The sequence below is a fragment of the Oncorhynchus kisutch genome, linkage group LG1 (genome assembly GCF_002021735.2).
Source record: "Oncorhynchus kisutch isolate 150728-3 linkage group LG1, Okis_V2, whole genome shotgun sequence".
NCBI classification, from domain to species: domain Eukaryota; kingdom Metazoa; phylum Chordata; class Actinopteri; order Salmoniformes; family Salmonidae; genus Oncorhynchus; species Oncorhynchus kisutch.
The window spans coordinates 24,679,279-24,696,633 of NC_034174.2; the positions used below are offsets into that span (position 1 = coordinate 24,679,279).

Consider the following 17,355-nt stretch of genomic DNA (forward strand, 5'->3'; position numbering starts at 1 on the left):
TTTCTTGGTTTATGTTCAAGTGGGTGTTAGAGAGTGCCATCTTATGGTCAACATGTGAAATCACATCCATCCTGCACATGACGTCACCATTCTGGTATTTTGCCTGGACTTGCGCTGTGCTGATGGAATTACTTTAATATGTCTCTCCACTGAACAATGTGTCACATGAGATGAGGACACTAAATGTTTTCCCTGTAGTTCCTTAGAATGTGGGAGAGTGTTTGGCTGAACTTTGGCCCTTCTCATTCAAGGCCATTGGTAGGGAATGACCCATCTGTCTCTGTCAGGAGGAGTGGCATCCATAGATACACAGATCAATATAATCTGGAGTAGTTATTTTACTGCCTGGTAGGAAACAAGGCTGATGTTGTGGTCTGCAGAGCGACACAAGCCTTATTTATCCAGCATGATTTCACAGCCCTGGGACACGGCTCCGAGATGGAGATGATGCGCCCTCTGCTGTTCATAAACTTCATGGGCAGACCTTTCGGTGAGCGATGTGGTGTCACAGGTTTTCGGCCTTTAATATATATATCTTTAATATACATATCTTTAATATACATATCTTTAATATACATATCTTTAAACATGCATAATATACAACGTCTAACATTTCCAATGTTAAAAAAATGACTTTACACCTCAAATGTTCCTGCCACTCCATGCTGAGGGCTTCCAAAGGACATGAGAGTTGTGAGTGTTCACTGAGGCTACACATTAGTTCACTTGATACCTGTTTACACTCTACAGTCTAGAAGGCATAGTTCTCTCAATGTAACCCAGTGATTGTTATCAGAGGGAGGTCTTACACTACACTCAACTTCCTCTTTGAAGTGAACCCCACATATTCTCTCACATGACAGACGATGTAAGTTGTTGGTGTTTGGGGAGGCCTGGGTGATAAATGATTGGTGAACAATATCAAAGGAACAGTAAAACCACTTTTCCCTCTCTCTCTCTCTCTCTCTCTCTCTCTCTCTCTCTCTCTCTCTCTCTGTCTCTCTCTCTCTCTCTCTGTCTCTCTCTCTCTCTCTCTCTCTCTCTCTCTCTCTCTCTCTCTCTCTGTCTGTCTCTCTCTCTCTCTCTCTCTCTCTCTCTCTCTCTCTCTGTCTCTCTCTCTCTCTCTCTCTCTGTCTCTCTCTCTCTCTCTCTCTCTCTCTCTGTCTCTCTCTCTCTCTCTCTCTTTCTCTCTCTCTCTCTGTCTCTCTCTCTCTCTCTCTCTCTCTCTCTCTCTCTCTCTCTCTCTCTCTCTCTCTCTCTCTCTCTCTCTCTCTGTCTCTCTCTGTCTAATTCTGTCATTTTCTCATGGCAGTTTATCTTGGCTCTTTATCTAATGTCAGAATATTCTAGATATTACACAGGAGTCAGTAAAGTTAGCCACATAGAAATATGTGTAGTCTAATGATGATCTGTAGCCTCTCCCAATGAGAAGATAGCTTCATCGCCTCTGGACATTGTGTATGTACAGTACCTTCTCATATCGTTTTTCCTGTTCTAAATTGTCCAGTTGAACCGAGGTCTTATCCAGGGAGGGGGTTTCGACCAAAAGAGGGGCTTACACAGGAGATACACTGTAAGTAAATGAACTTGCAGTTTGCAAAGAACTGAGTAGACAAAATAGAAATTATAAATACTTTATTTGTAATAAACATTGACAATGGCTTTTTGTGCGACCTGATATTGTCAGCATACTGGCCGTGCTGTAATGGATTCCAGGGCTTTGTTTTCTTCAGGGTCCTCAGCCATCACCAACTACCAAACAATACTGAGACTTTCCCCCTCTCTCCTGTTTTAGGGATTATTTTTGTTATTGCAGAACAAAGCCCCTTTGCTCTCTGGAACAAAGACAAACACGCATCAGGCTTCAGGCTGACCATAGCAGCCATACACTTCCTGCTCTCTGGGGCCTGGAGCCTGCAGGGGACCCTTCACTGTGGAGCAGGCTTTGAGAATTGTCAATAATTGTCCAGACTCCATATTGACCGGTGGCCTCTCTGTTAAAAAAAGCGGATTCCACTGAGGTTAATTTCCTTTGGGTGGTTGTGTGTGGATACAGACAATGACGTTTGTCGCTATCCATCTGGACAGGTGAAAGCTAAATAGTGAACAGTATCTGCCATCCCATTGGTATGTTGGCTCAACCAGTGTGTGCCCAGTGCGATACCTATCCCGTTCTTTCAGCATTCTCTACGACCTCCGTTCAGTCGAGGACTATAATCACATTTGAAAATGTTTTTCAAGCAACTCTTCCATGAAGTCTTGTGATCATGAAAAACAACTGAAAACATTATATTTAGACATCTATGGCAGAGGAGAGGGGAAAATGGAGAAATGTGATTGTAATCATCACTAAATAAAGCTGTCATCAGGAATCCTGCCGTAGTGAATCAAGGACAAATGAAAACCTCTCAGTATGTCTGCCAGTAATGTTGTTATGTGTGTGGACATTATTATTGCCCTTCTTTATTTCCCTGGCATACGGCACTTAGGCAGTGTGCTTATATAGAGTCGTAAATCTATTAGCACAGCTATTCAGCACCCAGGAAGAAAGGTTACCGGAAATGGGGGGTTAATGGTGCCTGGCCAAGTGGAGTTAGGGTAAATCATGTGTACTCTGGGTGAAGAATGTGTGAGAAAAGAGGGTGGTGGCAGGGATGGATACTGTGGAATAAATATATGATCATGCTCTGAGATGAAAACCACCCTGTTGGACTTTCTTCACAGTAATAGACCATATAGTGTATAGGGGTGTGGCTGGGGGGGGATATAACTGGAAACTCCTGCAGGAAGGTGACAGGAAAGAGGATGTGGGAAGAAAGGTTTTGTTAAAGATAAGAAAGAACAAGCGAGGAACTGAGCAAGCTTCCACCTTCCTTCCATTCTGTAGTTCCATGAGCTGGAATGGTTAACTAAGATGTTACCATATAACTTACTGTTTGGCACACAATTCGGCACACTGTTTGGTACACTGTGTAGTGAGTATAACCCCTTTGAGACAAGAGTTTTGCCTCTTGGCTGTGGAGAAGGACTGGTCCCTTCCTTTAATTATTTGTGGCACACCCCCTCTCGTCCAGCGAGGAAGTACATGTGCATGGCCCATGACCAGATCTCAGATCTTACTGTAAGTAGGTGAATGAGGGGTGTGTGTCGCCTCTGTAACACCACTACTCTGGGAGGGGTTACATCCTCTGAGAATTCAGGGCTGTACCACTGAGGGGGGAATTCACCACAAAGACATACCTCACACCAGGATGGGTTGTGAAACCCCTAAGGGTCTGGATGTGGCCTTCCTCACGGAGGGACGGGACAGACTTTCTGGGTGGAACCATGCCCCTCCTTGCCCTGGTGTTCTGATTAGGCTGGGCTTGAGAGAGGGATGGTAGACGGGAGGTGACCATTCTCTGTCTGGTCTGACGCAGCAGCCGGTAGTAAGGGTGGGTCACAGTCACACAGCGTCTCCGATGAGACTCTAGTTCAGTGGGAAAACAGCACTGAGCATGCTCCATGATTCCTCTGGGCAGTCTGAGCACAGGCCAGTGACGTCTTCTAGGGCAGTGGTATTCAAACCTTTTCAGCGGGGACATTTTTTCTGCCAGAATTTGTAGGGAACCCCATTTTTCCCCCATGAATTTCTTTCATCCCCACCCCACCCCAAATCTAATGACACAACCTTAAAATCTTTATATTTTATTCAATTCATTGCATTTTTATCTCTTATCAAAGTGAATAAGAACATTTACTCAATAAAATGTTATCTTTTAACTGATCTTTCTCAAAAATGTTTGTATATTGTCCCATACAATTGTTGTATTATTATTTTGCCGACCCTACTGCAGTTTAACCCCGACTTGGAATACCACTGCTCTAGGGAATGACCTCATAGGACAATGAAGTCGCCTGCTGGGCAGAGAAAATAGAATCTCTCACACACAGACAGATCTCTCCCCCCTCCATCTCTCGGCCTCTCTCTCTCTCTCTCTGAGATTTGCTCACACAAAAATACGTTTGTTATGTGTACTGGAAAGTTCAAGCTGACCTTTCTGTCAGCACACACACACAAAGCTGTAGTGATACTACACAGACTCAGGGGGCTTTGCTCAGTGAATCCTCTAGTTTTACTGCAGCATGCTTGCAAACCCATCTCCGGCATGGTTTTCCCGAATCGTCTGACGCTGGACTGACGTAGCAGGACAGTGAGGACTCTGCGTACATACTGTAAATACAGTGACGTCTGCATACCCTGGGAGATTTCAAGGCTGTTCAAGTAGGCTACGGAGAGGTGCCTGTGTCACCCCACTCAGAGAGGATAGATGCACAGCACAACAACCGCATCACTGTGATGTCACTATCCTTGTTATTGCTATTGCCTGTGCTAATATTGTTATTAGTCAATGTTCCACTGTTCAGATACTTTGTTCAGCTGTGTTACTCTGTTACTTGAGTGTTTCCCAAAACGTTGTGTAATAGACAACCTTTGATACATTTTCTCTGTATTATGTGTGAACGTAACAAATCAGATCAGTAGAGGACATTACAAACAGACACACACAATAAACACACACATCTGTATCTGGGTGGCTGTGATGACCTCATCGTGATCCCTGATCCCCTCCCTAACCTCTCTCTCTTACCCACAAATCAGTGCTCAAGACTGGGGTAGCCCTGCTGTACTGCTGTTAACCCTGTATGCTGTGAGTTACAGTCTGGGTATGTAGGCTATCCATTTCTGACCTTTTCGTTGACCCTTTCTACCAGAGGCTGTCTGACGGAGGTGAACTAGGGTTATCACGTCCTGCTATCAGTTCATGTGGGGACTAACTGAGTGCCTGGCTGAAATTCAGCTGCTCCCATCAGGATTGCAGTTTAAACTACCAGACTACCATCCTAAACCCATCCAATGCTATCACATTGACCTCTGACCTCTGTGCCACACTCTGTGGACCTCTAGAGAAGGCATTCTACACATGATTAAGGATGTGTGCAAAGAGCCCTCAGATGTAGAGTCCATTAGCATCCCCCATGATAAACCCACACATGCTGTGAGAATGAGGTAGGAGCTTAACCCAACTAGGGCCTGGGGTGGCATTGGCTCTCCAGGGCTCTCCAGGGCTCTACGCTGTAGTAATGCAGAGGGCTGTGCAACTGTGTGACACCCAGCCATCATCTAGAGAGACCAGGGCCAGATGGGTATGTTCTCAGTAGAGTGGTTAGAGAGAATAGAGGTCATTGCCTGTAGGTTGTGGAGGGTCTGTTGTGTTGAAGTCTGCTAGCTCTGCTAAGCCAACTTCATCATACTCTCTGTCCCCTTCATCCTTCTCTCTATCCCTCTGCTCCTCTATGTCCCTCCCTCTACCCCTGCAACCCACTATATCTTCCCACTGACCCTCTACACCCCTGTAGACGGACGCACACCCATCCTGCTCCCTCTATCCCTCTCTACACCCCTGTAGACGGACGCACACCCATCCCGCTCCCTCCATCCCTCTCTACACCCCTGTAGACGGACGCACACCCATCCTGCTCCCTCCATCCCTCTCTACACCCATGTAGATGGACGCACACCCATCCTGCTCCCTCCATCCCTCTCTACACCCCTGTAGACAGACGCACACCCATACTGCTCCATCCATCCCTCTCTATACCCCTGTAGACAGATGCACACCCATACTGCTCCCTCCATCCCTCTCTACTCCCCTGTAGACAGACGCACACCAATCCTGCTCCCTCCATCCCTCTCTACACCCCTGTAGACAGACGCACACCCATACTGCTCCATCCATCCCTCTCTATACCCCTGTAGACAGACGCACACCCATCCTGCTCCCTCCATCCCTCTCTACACCCCTGTAGACGGACGCACACCCATCCTGCTCCCTCCATCCCTCTCTACACCCCTGTAGACGGACGCACACCCATCCTGCTCCCTCCATCCCTCTCTACACCCCTGTAGACGGACGCACACCCATACTGCTCCCTCCATCCCTCTCTACACCCCTGTAGACGGACGCACACCCATACTGCTCCCTCCATCCCTCTCTACACCCCTGTAGACGGACGCACACCCATACTGCTCCCTCCATCCCTCTCTACACCCCTGTAGACGGACGCACACCCATACTGCTCCCTCCATCCCTCTCTACACCCCTGTAGACGGACGCACACCCATACTGCTCCCTCCATCCCTCTCTACACCCCTGTAGACGGACGCACACCCATCCTGCTCCCTCCCTCCATCCCTCTCTACACCCCTGTAGATGGACCCATACTGCTCCCTCCATCCCTCTCTACACCCCTGTAGATGGACCCATCCTGCTCCCTCCATCCCTCTCTACACCCCTGTAGATGGACCCATCCTGCTCCCTCCATCCCTCTCTACACCCCTGTAGATGGACCCATACTGCTCCCTCCATCCCTCTCTACACCCCTGTAGACGGATGCACACCCATACTGCTTGCATAACCCATCTCGTCCCATCCCTTTCTTTTATCTGGTTGCCATGCCATTAATTAGAGGGGAGAGAGTTTTTATTAAGGCACATTCCCAGAATGCTCGAGCTATCAGCTCTGTACACCGGAGTGACGAGCACAAACCACGGGGGCGAGTGGGATGGTGTGTGTGTTCACCCAGGACGACGTGGACACGACAGTGGTAGGCTTGATCACCGACGGTGATGAGAGAGCCTACAGGGAGGGGGTCAGAGACTTAACAGTGTGGTGCCAGGAAAATAACCTCTCCCTCAATGTCAGTAAGACCAAGGAGTTGATCGTGGACTATAGGAGAAAGAGGGGAGAGCACGCCCCCATCCATATTGACGGGGACTGTAGTTGAGCTGATAGAGAGCTTCTAGTTCCTTGCCGTCCAGATCACTAAGGACTTAACCAGTGGTTCATTTGTAAATTGGGAGGTACCGGAACAAAAAGTGAGCATGAGAGGAGGGTGACCTGAGGAGCTCTGAGGTACCAGAACACATTCAAAATCACCTTTATAATAAAACATTGCATGCATTTCACCGCATTTGCATAATGGCATAGAGCATTATAGTAAAGCCACTTACAGAACTTTCACACATGGGATTGTTTTTTGTACTTCGGTCCGGGAAGAATTTGGCCTTTTATAAACACATTTAATTCAATTCTACATAATTTTTTATGACTGAGACTTTAGCTAAATCTTTTTTAATATCGCACAAATTATCAAAATGACAGGCTACTTTTCTACACTGAGAATCTGAGATCAATAAAAATGGCCTTGAAGCCATCAATAACCTAGACCTACTGTAGGTGTGTGGAGGAGAGACATATTGTACAATATGAAGAGGACCCAATGATGTGAAACTCCCTCGGCGGAGAAGGCCGATACTCTCGTACCAAAAGCCTATCTCTCTTGTTTAACTTTGTAAAACAATGTTCGCTCAATAGGCCTATTTGGAAGCTAATAAAATATTTCGTAGCCTACAGTCAGATTAGAGTCTTCTCTTTTAAGCAGGATATATTTGCTTTCCAACCTGTGTTTTCCTCCAATTGTATTTGATATATTGCGAAAAGCTTGTTCTGGCTGCATGCTGTTCAGCTCCTCCAGCACCCTGCCTGCGGCTATTATTCTATAAGGAAATAAATGATGAAGAGCAACGCTGGAGAGATGAGAGTTGCAGGCTCATGTCAAGCAGAGTGAGGGAGCGAGATCATAGAAAGTTCATCTAATTCTAGTTCTGAGAGAGGTACAAGCACGCTTCTCTCTCTCTCTCTCGCTCTCTCTCTCTCTCTCTCACTAACACTTCTCTCTATCACTACAGCAACAGCCATGCGTTGGTCTCAAACATAAGCTATAATGTTGCGCAAACCCTAAGCCTGGGCAGGCCCAACACGAATTAATTCTTTGAATATTCGTAGAATATCAGGAGCGGACAATGTCTCAATTGTCTCAAGGTTTAAAAGTCCTTCTTTAACCTGTCTCCTCCCCTTCATCTACACTGATTGAAGTGGATTTAACAAGTGACATCAATAAGGGATCATAGCTTTCCCCTGAATTCACCTGGTCAGTCTATGTTTTGGAAAGAGCAGATGTTCATAATGTTTTGTGCACTCAGTGTACACAACTATATATACAGTGCCTTGCGAAAGTATTCGGCCCCCTTGAACTTTGCGACCTTTTGCCACATTTCAGGCTTCAAACATAAAGATATAAAACTGTATTTTTTTGTGAAGAATCAACAACAAGTGGGACACAATCATGAAGTGGAACGACATTTATTGGATATTTCAAACTTTTTTAACAATTCAAAAACTGAAAAATTGGGCGTGCAAAAGTATTCAGAGAGCAAACTCTCTCCAGAAGTTCAGTGAGGATCTCTGAATGATCCAATGTTGACCTAAATGACTAATGATGATAAATACAATCCACCTCCGTATAAATGCACCTGCACTGTGATAGTCTCAGAGGTCCGTTAAAAGCGCAGAGAGCATCATGAAGAACAAGGAACACACCAGGCAGGTCCGAGATACTGTTGTGAAGAAGTTTAAAGCCGGATTTGGATACAAAAAGATTTCCCAAGCTTTAAACATCCCAAGGAGCACTGTGCAAGCGATAATATTGAAATGGAAGGAGTATCAGACCACTGCAAATCTACCAAGACCTGGCCGTCCCTCTAAACTTTCAGCTCATACAAGGAGAAGACTGATCAGAGATGCAGCCAAGAGGCCCATGATCACTCTGGATGAACTGCAGAGATCTACAGCTGAGGTGGGAGAGTCTGTCCATAGGTTGTCCATAGGTTGCAAGTTCAAACCCCTGAGCTGACAAGGTACAAATCTGTCGTTCTGCCCCTGAACAGGCAGTTAACCCACTGTTCCTAGGCCGTCATTGAAAATAAGAATTTGTTCTTAACTGACTTGCCTAGTAAAATAAAGGTAAAATAAAATAAAATAAAATAGGACAACAATCAGTCGTATATTGCACAAATCTTGCCTTTATGGAAGAGTGGCAAGAAGAAAGCCATTTCTTAAAGATATCCATAAAAAGTGTTGTTTAAAGTTTGCCACAAGCCACCTGGGAGACACACCAAACATGTGGAAGAAGGTGCTCTGGTCAGATGAAACCAAAATTTAACTTTTTGGCAACAATGCAAAACGTTATGTTTGGCGTAAAAGCAACACAGCTCATCACCTTGAACACACCATCCCCACTGTCAAACATGGTGGTGGCAGCATCATGGTTTGGGCCTGCTTTTCTTTAGCAGGGACAGGGAAGATGGTTAAAATTGATTGGAAGATGGATGGAGCCAAATACAGGACCATTCTGGAAGAAAACCTGATGGAGTCTGCAAAAGACCTGAGACTGGGACGGAGATTTGTCTTCCAACAAGACAATGATCCAAAACATAAAGCAAAATCTACAATGGAATGGTTCAAAAATAAACATATCCAGGTGTTAGAATGGCCAAGTCAAAGTCCAGACCTGAACCCAATCGAGAATCTGTGGAAAGAACTGAAAACTGCTGTTCACAAATGCTCTCCATCCAACCTCACTGAGCTCGAGCTGTTTTGCAAGGAGGAATGGGAAAAAATGTCAGTCTCTCGATGTGCAAAGCTGATAGAGACATACCCCAAGAGACTTACAGCTGTAATCGCAGCAAAAGGTGGCGCTAAAAAGTATTAACTGAAGGGGGCTGAATAATTTTGCACGCCCAATTCTTCAGTTTTTGATTTGTTAAAAAAGTTTGAAATATCCAATAAATGTCGTTCCACTTCATGATTGTGTCCCACTTGTTGTTGATTCTTCACAAAAAAATCTAGTTTTATATCTTTACGTTTGAAGCCTGAAATGTGGCAAAAGGTCGCAAAGTTCAAGGGGGCCGAATACTTTCGCAAGGCACTGTACACACACTACACTGGCACTCACACATTCACACTACATACGCACACACAGCATGGATATAAGAGTCAGGGTGAGATAGAGTTTGAGGTGTCTTGAGAGATGTGAGTGCATCAGCAACAGTGATTGAAGATGTCTGTCTCCTGTCTCTGCCTCGCTAGGTTTCACTGTCTATACACACATCCCTACTTTACATCAGCAGTGTCTGGCCACTGCTCCAAAGGTGAACAAGGTAGTTTACACAAGCAATGAGTTCCACTCAGTCAGTCTGGTCACAGTCTGTCAGTAAAGCTGAGAACTTATTTGTGTATGTTTTCCCCTCTGTTTGCGTGTAGCATTCTATCAGTCATCCATTCACCTCAGGTATTCCCTTTGGCTGATCCAACAAGTAGATGTTGACTATTCTCACTCACTCACTCACTCACTCACTCACTCTTCTAGTTGGCCTGTAACCCCAGTCACATCAAGCAGGCCTGGCTGTGGACCGTGAGATGTAGTGTTTAGCTATAAAATGGTGATCCTGTAAAACAGACCAGCAACAGACCAGCACGGCACAGTGTCTGGAGGCTTTATCAGCCACATAGCGCTGTCCATTAGCAGCTCTTTCATCTGCCCTCTGTTCCTCAGCCACACCACTAGGTTCTCCCTGTCTTCCCCCTTCTAATGAAGCTGTTTGGAGAATTATCTTTCAGAGGGGCTCGGGGGACTAGAGGCTGGCGACCTGAGAACAATCAGGACGAGTGCTACTGAGACTATATGTTAGAGTCAGAGAATACACAGTGAATAACGAATAACAAAAAAAGAGTAATAATAACATGTCTATATACAGGGAGAAGCAGTACAGAGTCAGTGTGTAGGGGCACAAGGTCAATGATGTAGATAGAGTGCATTCAGAAAGTATTCATACACCAGACTTTTCCACATGTTGTTACATTACAGCCTTATTCTCAAATGGATTCAATAAATGTTTTTCCTCATCGTTCTACACACAAAGCCCCATAATGACAAAGTGAAAACAGGTTTTTAGACATTTTGAACCTTTATTGAAAATAAAAAAAGGATACCATTTTTAAATAAGTATTCAGACCCTTTGCTATGTGACTTGCTAATTGAGCTCAGGTGCATCCTGTTTCCATTGTACATCCTTGTGATGTTTCTATAAATTGACTGGAGTCCACCTGTGGTAAATTCAATTGATTGAACATGATTTGGAAAGGCACACACCTGTCTATATAAGATCCCACAGTTGACCGTGCATATCAGAGCATAAACCAAGCCAAGAGGTTGAAGGAATTGTCCGTAGAGCTCCGAGATAGGATTGTGTCAAAGCACAGATCTGGGGAAGGGTACCAAAGCATTTCTGCAGCATTGAAGGTCCCCAAGAACACAGTGGCCTCCATCCATCATTCTTAAATGGAAGAAGTTTGGAACCACCAAGACTCTTCCTAGAGCTGGCCGCCCGGCCAAACTGATCAATCGGGGGAGAAGGGCCTTGGTCAGTGAGGTGACCAAGAACCAAAAAGAGCTCCAGAGTTCCTCTGTGGTGATGGAAGAACCTTCCAGAAGGACAACCATCTCTGCAGCACTCCACCAATCAAACCTTTATGGTAGAGTGACCAGACGAAAGCCATTCCTCAGTAAAAGGCACATGACAGCCCGCTTGGAGTTTGCCAAAAGAAACATAAAGGACTCAGACCATGAGAAACAAGATTCTCTGGTCTGATGAAACCAAGATTGAACTCTTTGGTCTGAATGGAAAGTGTCACTTCTGAATGAAACCTGGTACCATCTCTACAGTGAAACATGGTGGTGGGAGCATCCAACTGTGGGGATGTTTTTCAGCGACAGGGACTGGGAGACTAGTCAGGATTGAGGGAAAGATGAACGGTGCAAAGTACAGAGAGATCCTTGATGAAAACCTGCTCCAGAGCGCTCAGGACGGCCTGATTCAAGCAGTCTCCTCTGAACAGTTAGATGTTGAGACGTGTCTGTTACTTGACCTCTGTGAAGCATTTATTTGGGCTGCAATTGCTGAGGCTGGTAATGAAATTATCCTCTGCAGCAGAGGTAATTCTGGGTCTACCTTTCCTGTGGCGGTTTTCATGAGAGCCAGTTTCATCATGGTGCTTGATGGTTTTTGCGACTGCACTTGAAGAAATTTTCAAAGTTCTTGAAATTTTCCGGATTGACTGACCTTCATCTCTTAAAGTAATGATGGACTGTAGTTTTTCTTTGATAATTTGAGCTGTTCTTGACATAATATGGACTTCACCTTATTCGGTGAAAGGCCATCTTCTGTATACTACCCCTACCTTGTCACAACACAACTGATTGGCTCAAACACATTAAGAAGGAAAGAAATTCCACAAATGAACTTAACATTCCAGGTGGTTACCTCATGAAGCTGGTTGAGAGAATACCAAGAGTGTGTAAAGCTGTCATCAAGGCAAAGGGTGGCTACTTTAAAGAATCTCAAATATAAAATATATTTTGATTTGTTTAATACCTTTTTGGTTACTACATTTCATGTGATTCCATGTGTTATTTCATAGTTTTGATGTCTTCACTATTATTCTACAATGTAGAAAATAGTAAAAATAAAGAAAATGAGTAGGTGTGTCCAAACTTTTGACTGGTACTGTAGGTAGGGATAAAGTGACTAGGCAACAAGGTAGATAGTATGAGTGTGTGTGGCGTCGGTATACATGTTATGTGTGTGTCGGCATATGAGTGTGTTGGGGTGTCAGTGTAAGTATGTGTGAGTGTGTGTGTAAAGTCCAGTGTCTGTGCATAGAGTCAGTACAAGAGAGTTAGTTAACAAAAGGGTCATTGCAGGGTCCAAGTAGCCATTTTATTAGCTATTTAGTAGTCGTGTTTATCAGTGTTATGGCTTGGGGGTAGAAGCTGTAACCTCTTGAAGCTAAGGGGCACTATTTTTATGTTTGGAAAAATAACATTCCCAAAGTAAACTGCCTATTTCTGAGGACCAGATGCTAGAATATGCATATAATTGACAGCTTAGGATAGAAAACACTCTAAAGTTTCCAAACCTGTAAAAATATTGTCTGTGAGTATATCAGAACTGATATTGCAGGTGAAAGCCTGAGAAAAATCCAATCAGGAAGTGACTCTTATTTGAAACCCCTGTGTTTCTATGCATCCCTATTGCCCATTGAAAGGGATATCAACCAGAATCCTTTTTCTATGGCTTCCCTAAGGTGTCAACAGCCTTTAGACATAGTTTCAGGCTTTTATTTTGAAGAATGAGCGTGAACAACCACATTGCGTAAGTGGACAGGTGGGGGCTCTCAGAGTGATTTGTACGCAAAAGAGAGAGGCGGCCATTGTTACTCCCGGTCCTAGTGAAAAGCCAACTGTCCCGGTTGATATATTATCGAATAGATATTTGAAAAACACCTTGAGGATTGATTATAAAAAACGTTTGACATGTTTCTGTGTACATTATGGATATAATTGGGAATTTTTGCCTGCGTTGTCGTGACCGCTCTTTCCGGTGGATTCCTGGGCATAACGCACCAAACTAACTGAGGTATTTGGATATAAAAAATATCTTTATGGAACGAAAGGAACATTTGTTGTCTAACCGGGAGTCTCGTGAGTGAAAACATCTGAAGATCATCAAAGGTAAACAATTAATTTGATTGCTTTTCTGATTTTCGTGACCAAGTTACCTGATGCTAAGTGTACTTATTGTTTTGTTGTGCTATCGATAAACTTACACAAACACTTGTATTGCTTTCGCTGTAAAGCATCATTTCAAAATCTGAGATGACAGGGTGATTAACAAAAGGCTAAGTTGTGTTTTGCTATATTTCACTTGTGATTTCATGAATATTAATATTTTCTAGTAATATTATTTGACTGTGCTATTCAGCGTTGCTGATGACAAATATACCGGATCCGGGATGGGTGGTTCTAAGTTAAGGATCCTTTCGGTTACAGACTTAGTCCACTGGTATTGCTTGCCGTGTGGTAGCAGAGAGAACAGTCTATTGTTTGAGTGGCAGAAGTCTGACCATATTTGGTGCCTTCCTCTGACACCGCCTGGTATAGAGATCCTGGATGGCAGGGAGCTCGGCCCTAGTGATGTACTGGGCCGTACACACCACGTTCTGTAGCGTCTTGCGGTGATGCAGCCAGTCAAGATGCTCTCAATGATGCAGCTGTATACCTTTTTGAAGATCTGAGGGCCCATGCAAAATATATTCAGCCTCCTGAGGTGGAAGAGGCATTGTTGTGCCCTCTTCACAAGTTTATGAGTGTGTGTTGTCCATGCTAATTCCTCAGTGATGTCGACACCCAGGAACTTGAAGCTCTCGACCCGCTCCACTACAGCCCCAATGATGTGGTTGAGGACGTGCTCACCCCTCTGTGCTCCATAATCAGCTCCTTTGTCTTGCTAATGTTTGGCAGCTCTGGGAGTTGAGGTTAGTATGGTCTAAGCACTGCTCTGCTACCACTGCAGCCTGGGCCTCATTGTGATGTGTTGAGGGACCTGGGTCAGCCAGCCCTATGGGGAAGCCTGGCCTGGGACCCCAGTACCACCTGAGGGGGGAGCGGTCTGGGTTGCGGGCTGGGGCTTGGTCGGCTCTGTCAACCCCAGCTCATTTCACCACTCCCAGGGTACCCCCCATAAACACATACCTCAGTAGTATAGAACAATACAAATCCTGAATGGGAAATCATAATAATACACAGTGGGAACGTGAGGAGAATGATCATTAGAAATGAATGCTTTTCTTTTTGTTTCCTGCTCATTTTGAAGTATGCTGTGATTAACCTTTAGGTTTTAAGGAAAATGTGGTCCTGTTATGAGAGAGCTTGGATTTATTAGCCAATCTCATATCCTTTTCCCGTGTGTGTGTGTGTGTGTGTGTGTGTGTGTGTGTGTGTGTGTGTGTGTGTGTGTGTGTGTGTGTGTGTGTGTTCGTTCGTTCGTTCTCCAGTTCGCTCCTGTTCTCACCTCAGTCAGGGAAAAGGTCGTAGAGATGTAGCTAATGGGACAAGGCTAGCACTGAGTCCAACCACTAACTAGCACTATTTCAGGCTGTCCCTGTCACCACTCTCCCCTGATACCATAATCACTACTGTCAACTATTACCTTAACGTCCACTTCACACTGCTTCTGAAAACACAAACTGTGTTATTACCCGAGTATTACTTTACAAGCCAGCCCCTGTCATCACTTCTCTCTCACAGCTTGAGAAAAGCTGGAAAATGACTGTTTGCTTGGATGTGTACCACTTTCTTACACTAACAATCTCATTCTGAGGGACTTTGTCACCTCACCTCCTAACCTAGGCTGCTCTTTGCACAGACTCAGCACAGAATCTTCCTGTTTGTTTGTGTACCTTCCCCTTGGCCGTAGCTTCTGTCCTGTTTATGTGTGTGTTCAGCATGTTAGGTGTGTGTGGTTGGGTTCCAATACCCGTACTTGTGTTCTAAATGGTAGGCATTTTGGATATGCGAAAAAATTAAGTTTCATAGTATGTGACATTTCTAAAATGTAGTATGCTTTAAATGCCAGGATGTCATGCTCATTTCAGCTTTCCATCTAGTAGAATTCGCTGCACACTATTGAGGAAGAGAATCGTCTTTCAGGACCCATATGTGTCTGACAAAAGCTGATAATCAGTTGAGGGGACACGCTGTACCAAAATAAACAGATGGCGGGAATCAACGCAATTGTGCATTAGATGACACATTCTCAGTAGCATGAGCCTAGTATGCTGATATTTGTTGCTTGCTACATTCATTTTTACTAAACAGTATGTGCTAAATGGTATGTAGACTATGGGGTTTAAGTAAGCCAGATTTCGTACACGGCCTATGTATGTATGTGTGTGTGTTTGTGTCTGAGTCTTTAGCCATGCTTGTGGTTTACCTCCCTGCTGAGTTTACAGGACTTTGATGCTGAGTCTGGGGAACAGGGATGATCTCTGGTTTGACTATGTCTTTTTTCTCCCTCTAATCTTTGCCTGGAGATGCAGCTGTGCTCTGAGCTCTGAGCTCATATTCCTCTGTGAAGGTTGGAAATAAAGGTACAATGCAACTCTTGACCTTCACACTCTGTTTCCCTTCCTCCGTATCCCCCCTCTCTTATCAATCCAGCTCTTCCTCTAGGAACACATATTTCTCATAGGCAACTTGTAAACAATAGGATAGTGGTATCTCTTTAAACCACAGGAGGTTGGTAGCACCTTAATTGGGGAGGACGGGCTCGTGGTAATGACCGGAGCAGAATAGTGGAATGGTTTCCATGTGTTTGATGCCATTCCATTTGCTCCGTTCCAGCCATTATTGTGAGCCATCCTCCCCTCAACAGCCTCCACTGATTTACACACTAACTATGCTTCTTCCATTCAGATAAGAGTATGTATTTGTGTCCTGCCTTCAAATATTGCACATTTCCCTGCATGGTTACAGTATAGAGTGTGTGTGTGTGTGTGTGTGTGTGTGTGTGTGTGTGTGTGTGTGTGTGTGTGTGTGTGTGTGTGTGTGTGTGTGTGTGTGGAGTTTCAGTGTAACTGTCCCACTGTCGCTCAGTGCTGAGCCAAAGGGCTACAGGGCTGAAGCGAGAGGTTGCAGGGATGTGTAATTGTGATAATGATTCATATGTCAGGGTCACACCCCTTATGTAAGGCACCCAACAACAGCACTCTTTGATTAACATGCACCTTCCAAACAACCACAGTACTGATGCAATGAAATGTTAGCTGCTGAGGTGACCTGGAAGCTTGCAGTTAAAGTGATTTAGAGGGCTTAACGTATCTACTTAAGGGTGCAGGGTGTGAGTGAGTGAGTGAGTGAGAGCAAAATTGTTTACAGTAATAGAATAAGGAGTCATCTGAGGGGGATCAACTGTTGTTAGACTCTTTAAAAAATGGTGCTATCTAGAACCTAAAGGGTTCTTCGCCTGTCCCCATAGGTGAACCCTTTGAAGAACCCAACATGGGTTATCTTATTGGGACAGCCAAAGAGCCCTTTTGGAACCTTTTTTCTAAGAGTGTACAATACCTAGTCTTAATGACCCTAGCTAAAAACAAAGTCAAAGCACCAAGTAAAGTGCTCAGCAACAACCAAGGCCTATCCACCTGATTTTCGATTGTTGCTATGGGCACAACCAAACAATGGAAGGGACTTCCGCTTTACTTCCAGATTCAATTATTTGAAAGAGTAAATGTATATAGTATAAAAGTAAAGTAAATAATTATAAGTGTATAATTGTAATTTTATATTTATTTTATTCAAGTTTGCTAACGTTAGCTAGACCTAGTAGTCGGCTAGTTCTGTTGTGATAATAATTACATGTCAGAGTTAAGGCCAATAACTATAATGTTAACTGTAATGATAAACTATAAAGTTACACAACTATAAAACGTTGGTGAGCATCCACACTAGAGGAAAGTGTATCATTCTAGTTCTACACCTGTCAAACGGATCCACTCATCCTACTGCACACTA

The 17,355-nt window shown here is 44.4% G+C and overlaps 1 protein-coding gene across 1 annotated transcript in view; it reads left to right on the forward strand.

Annotated features, from left to right (window-relative positions):
• The first annotated feature begins 438 nt into the window (after positions 1–438).
• adamts9 (ADAM metallopeptidase with thrombospondin type 1 motif, 9) overlaps positions 439–17,355 on the forward strand; it is a 127,170-nt gene continuing 110,253 nt past the window's right edge. Inside the window, exon 1 of the mRNA XM_031833885.1 lies at positions 439–490. Coding sequence (XP_031689745.1) covers positions 439–490 — 52 coding nt within the window. The remainder of the gene's footprint in view (positions 491–17,355) is intronic.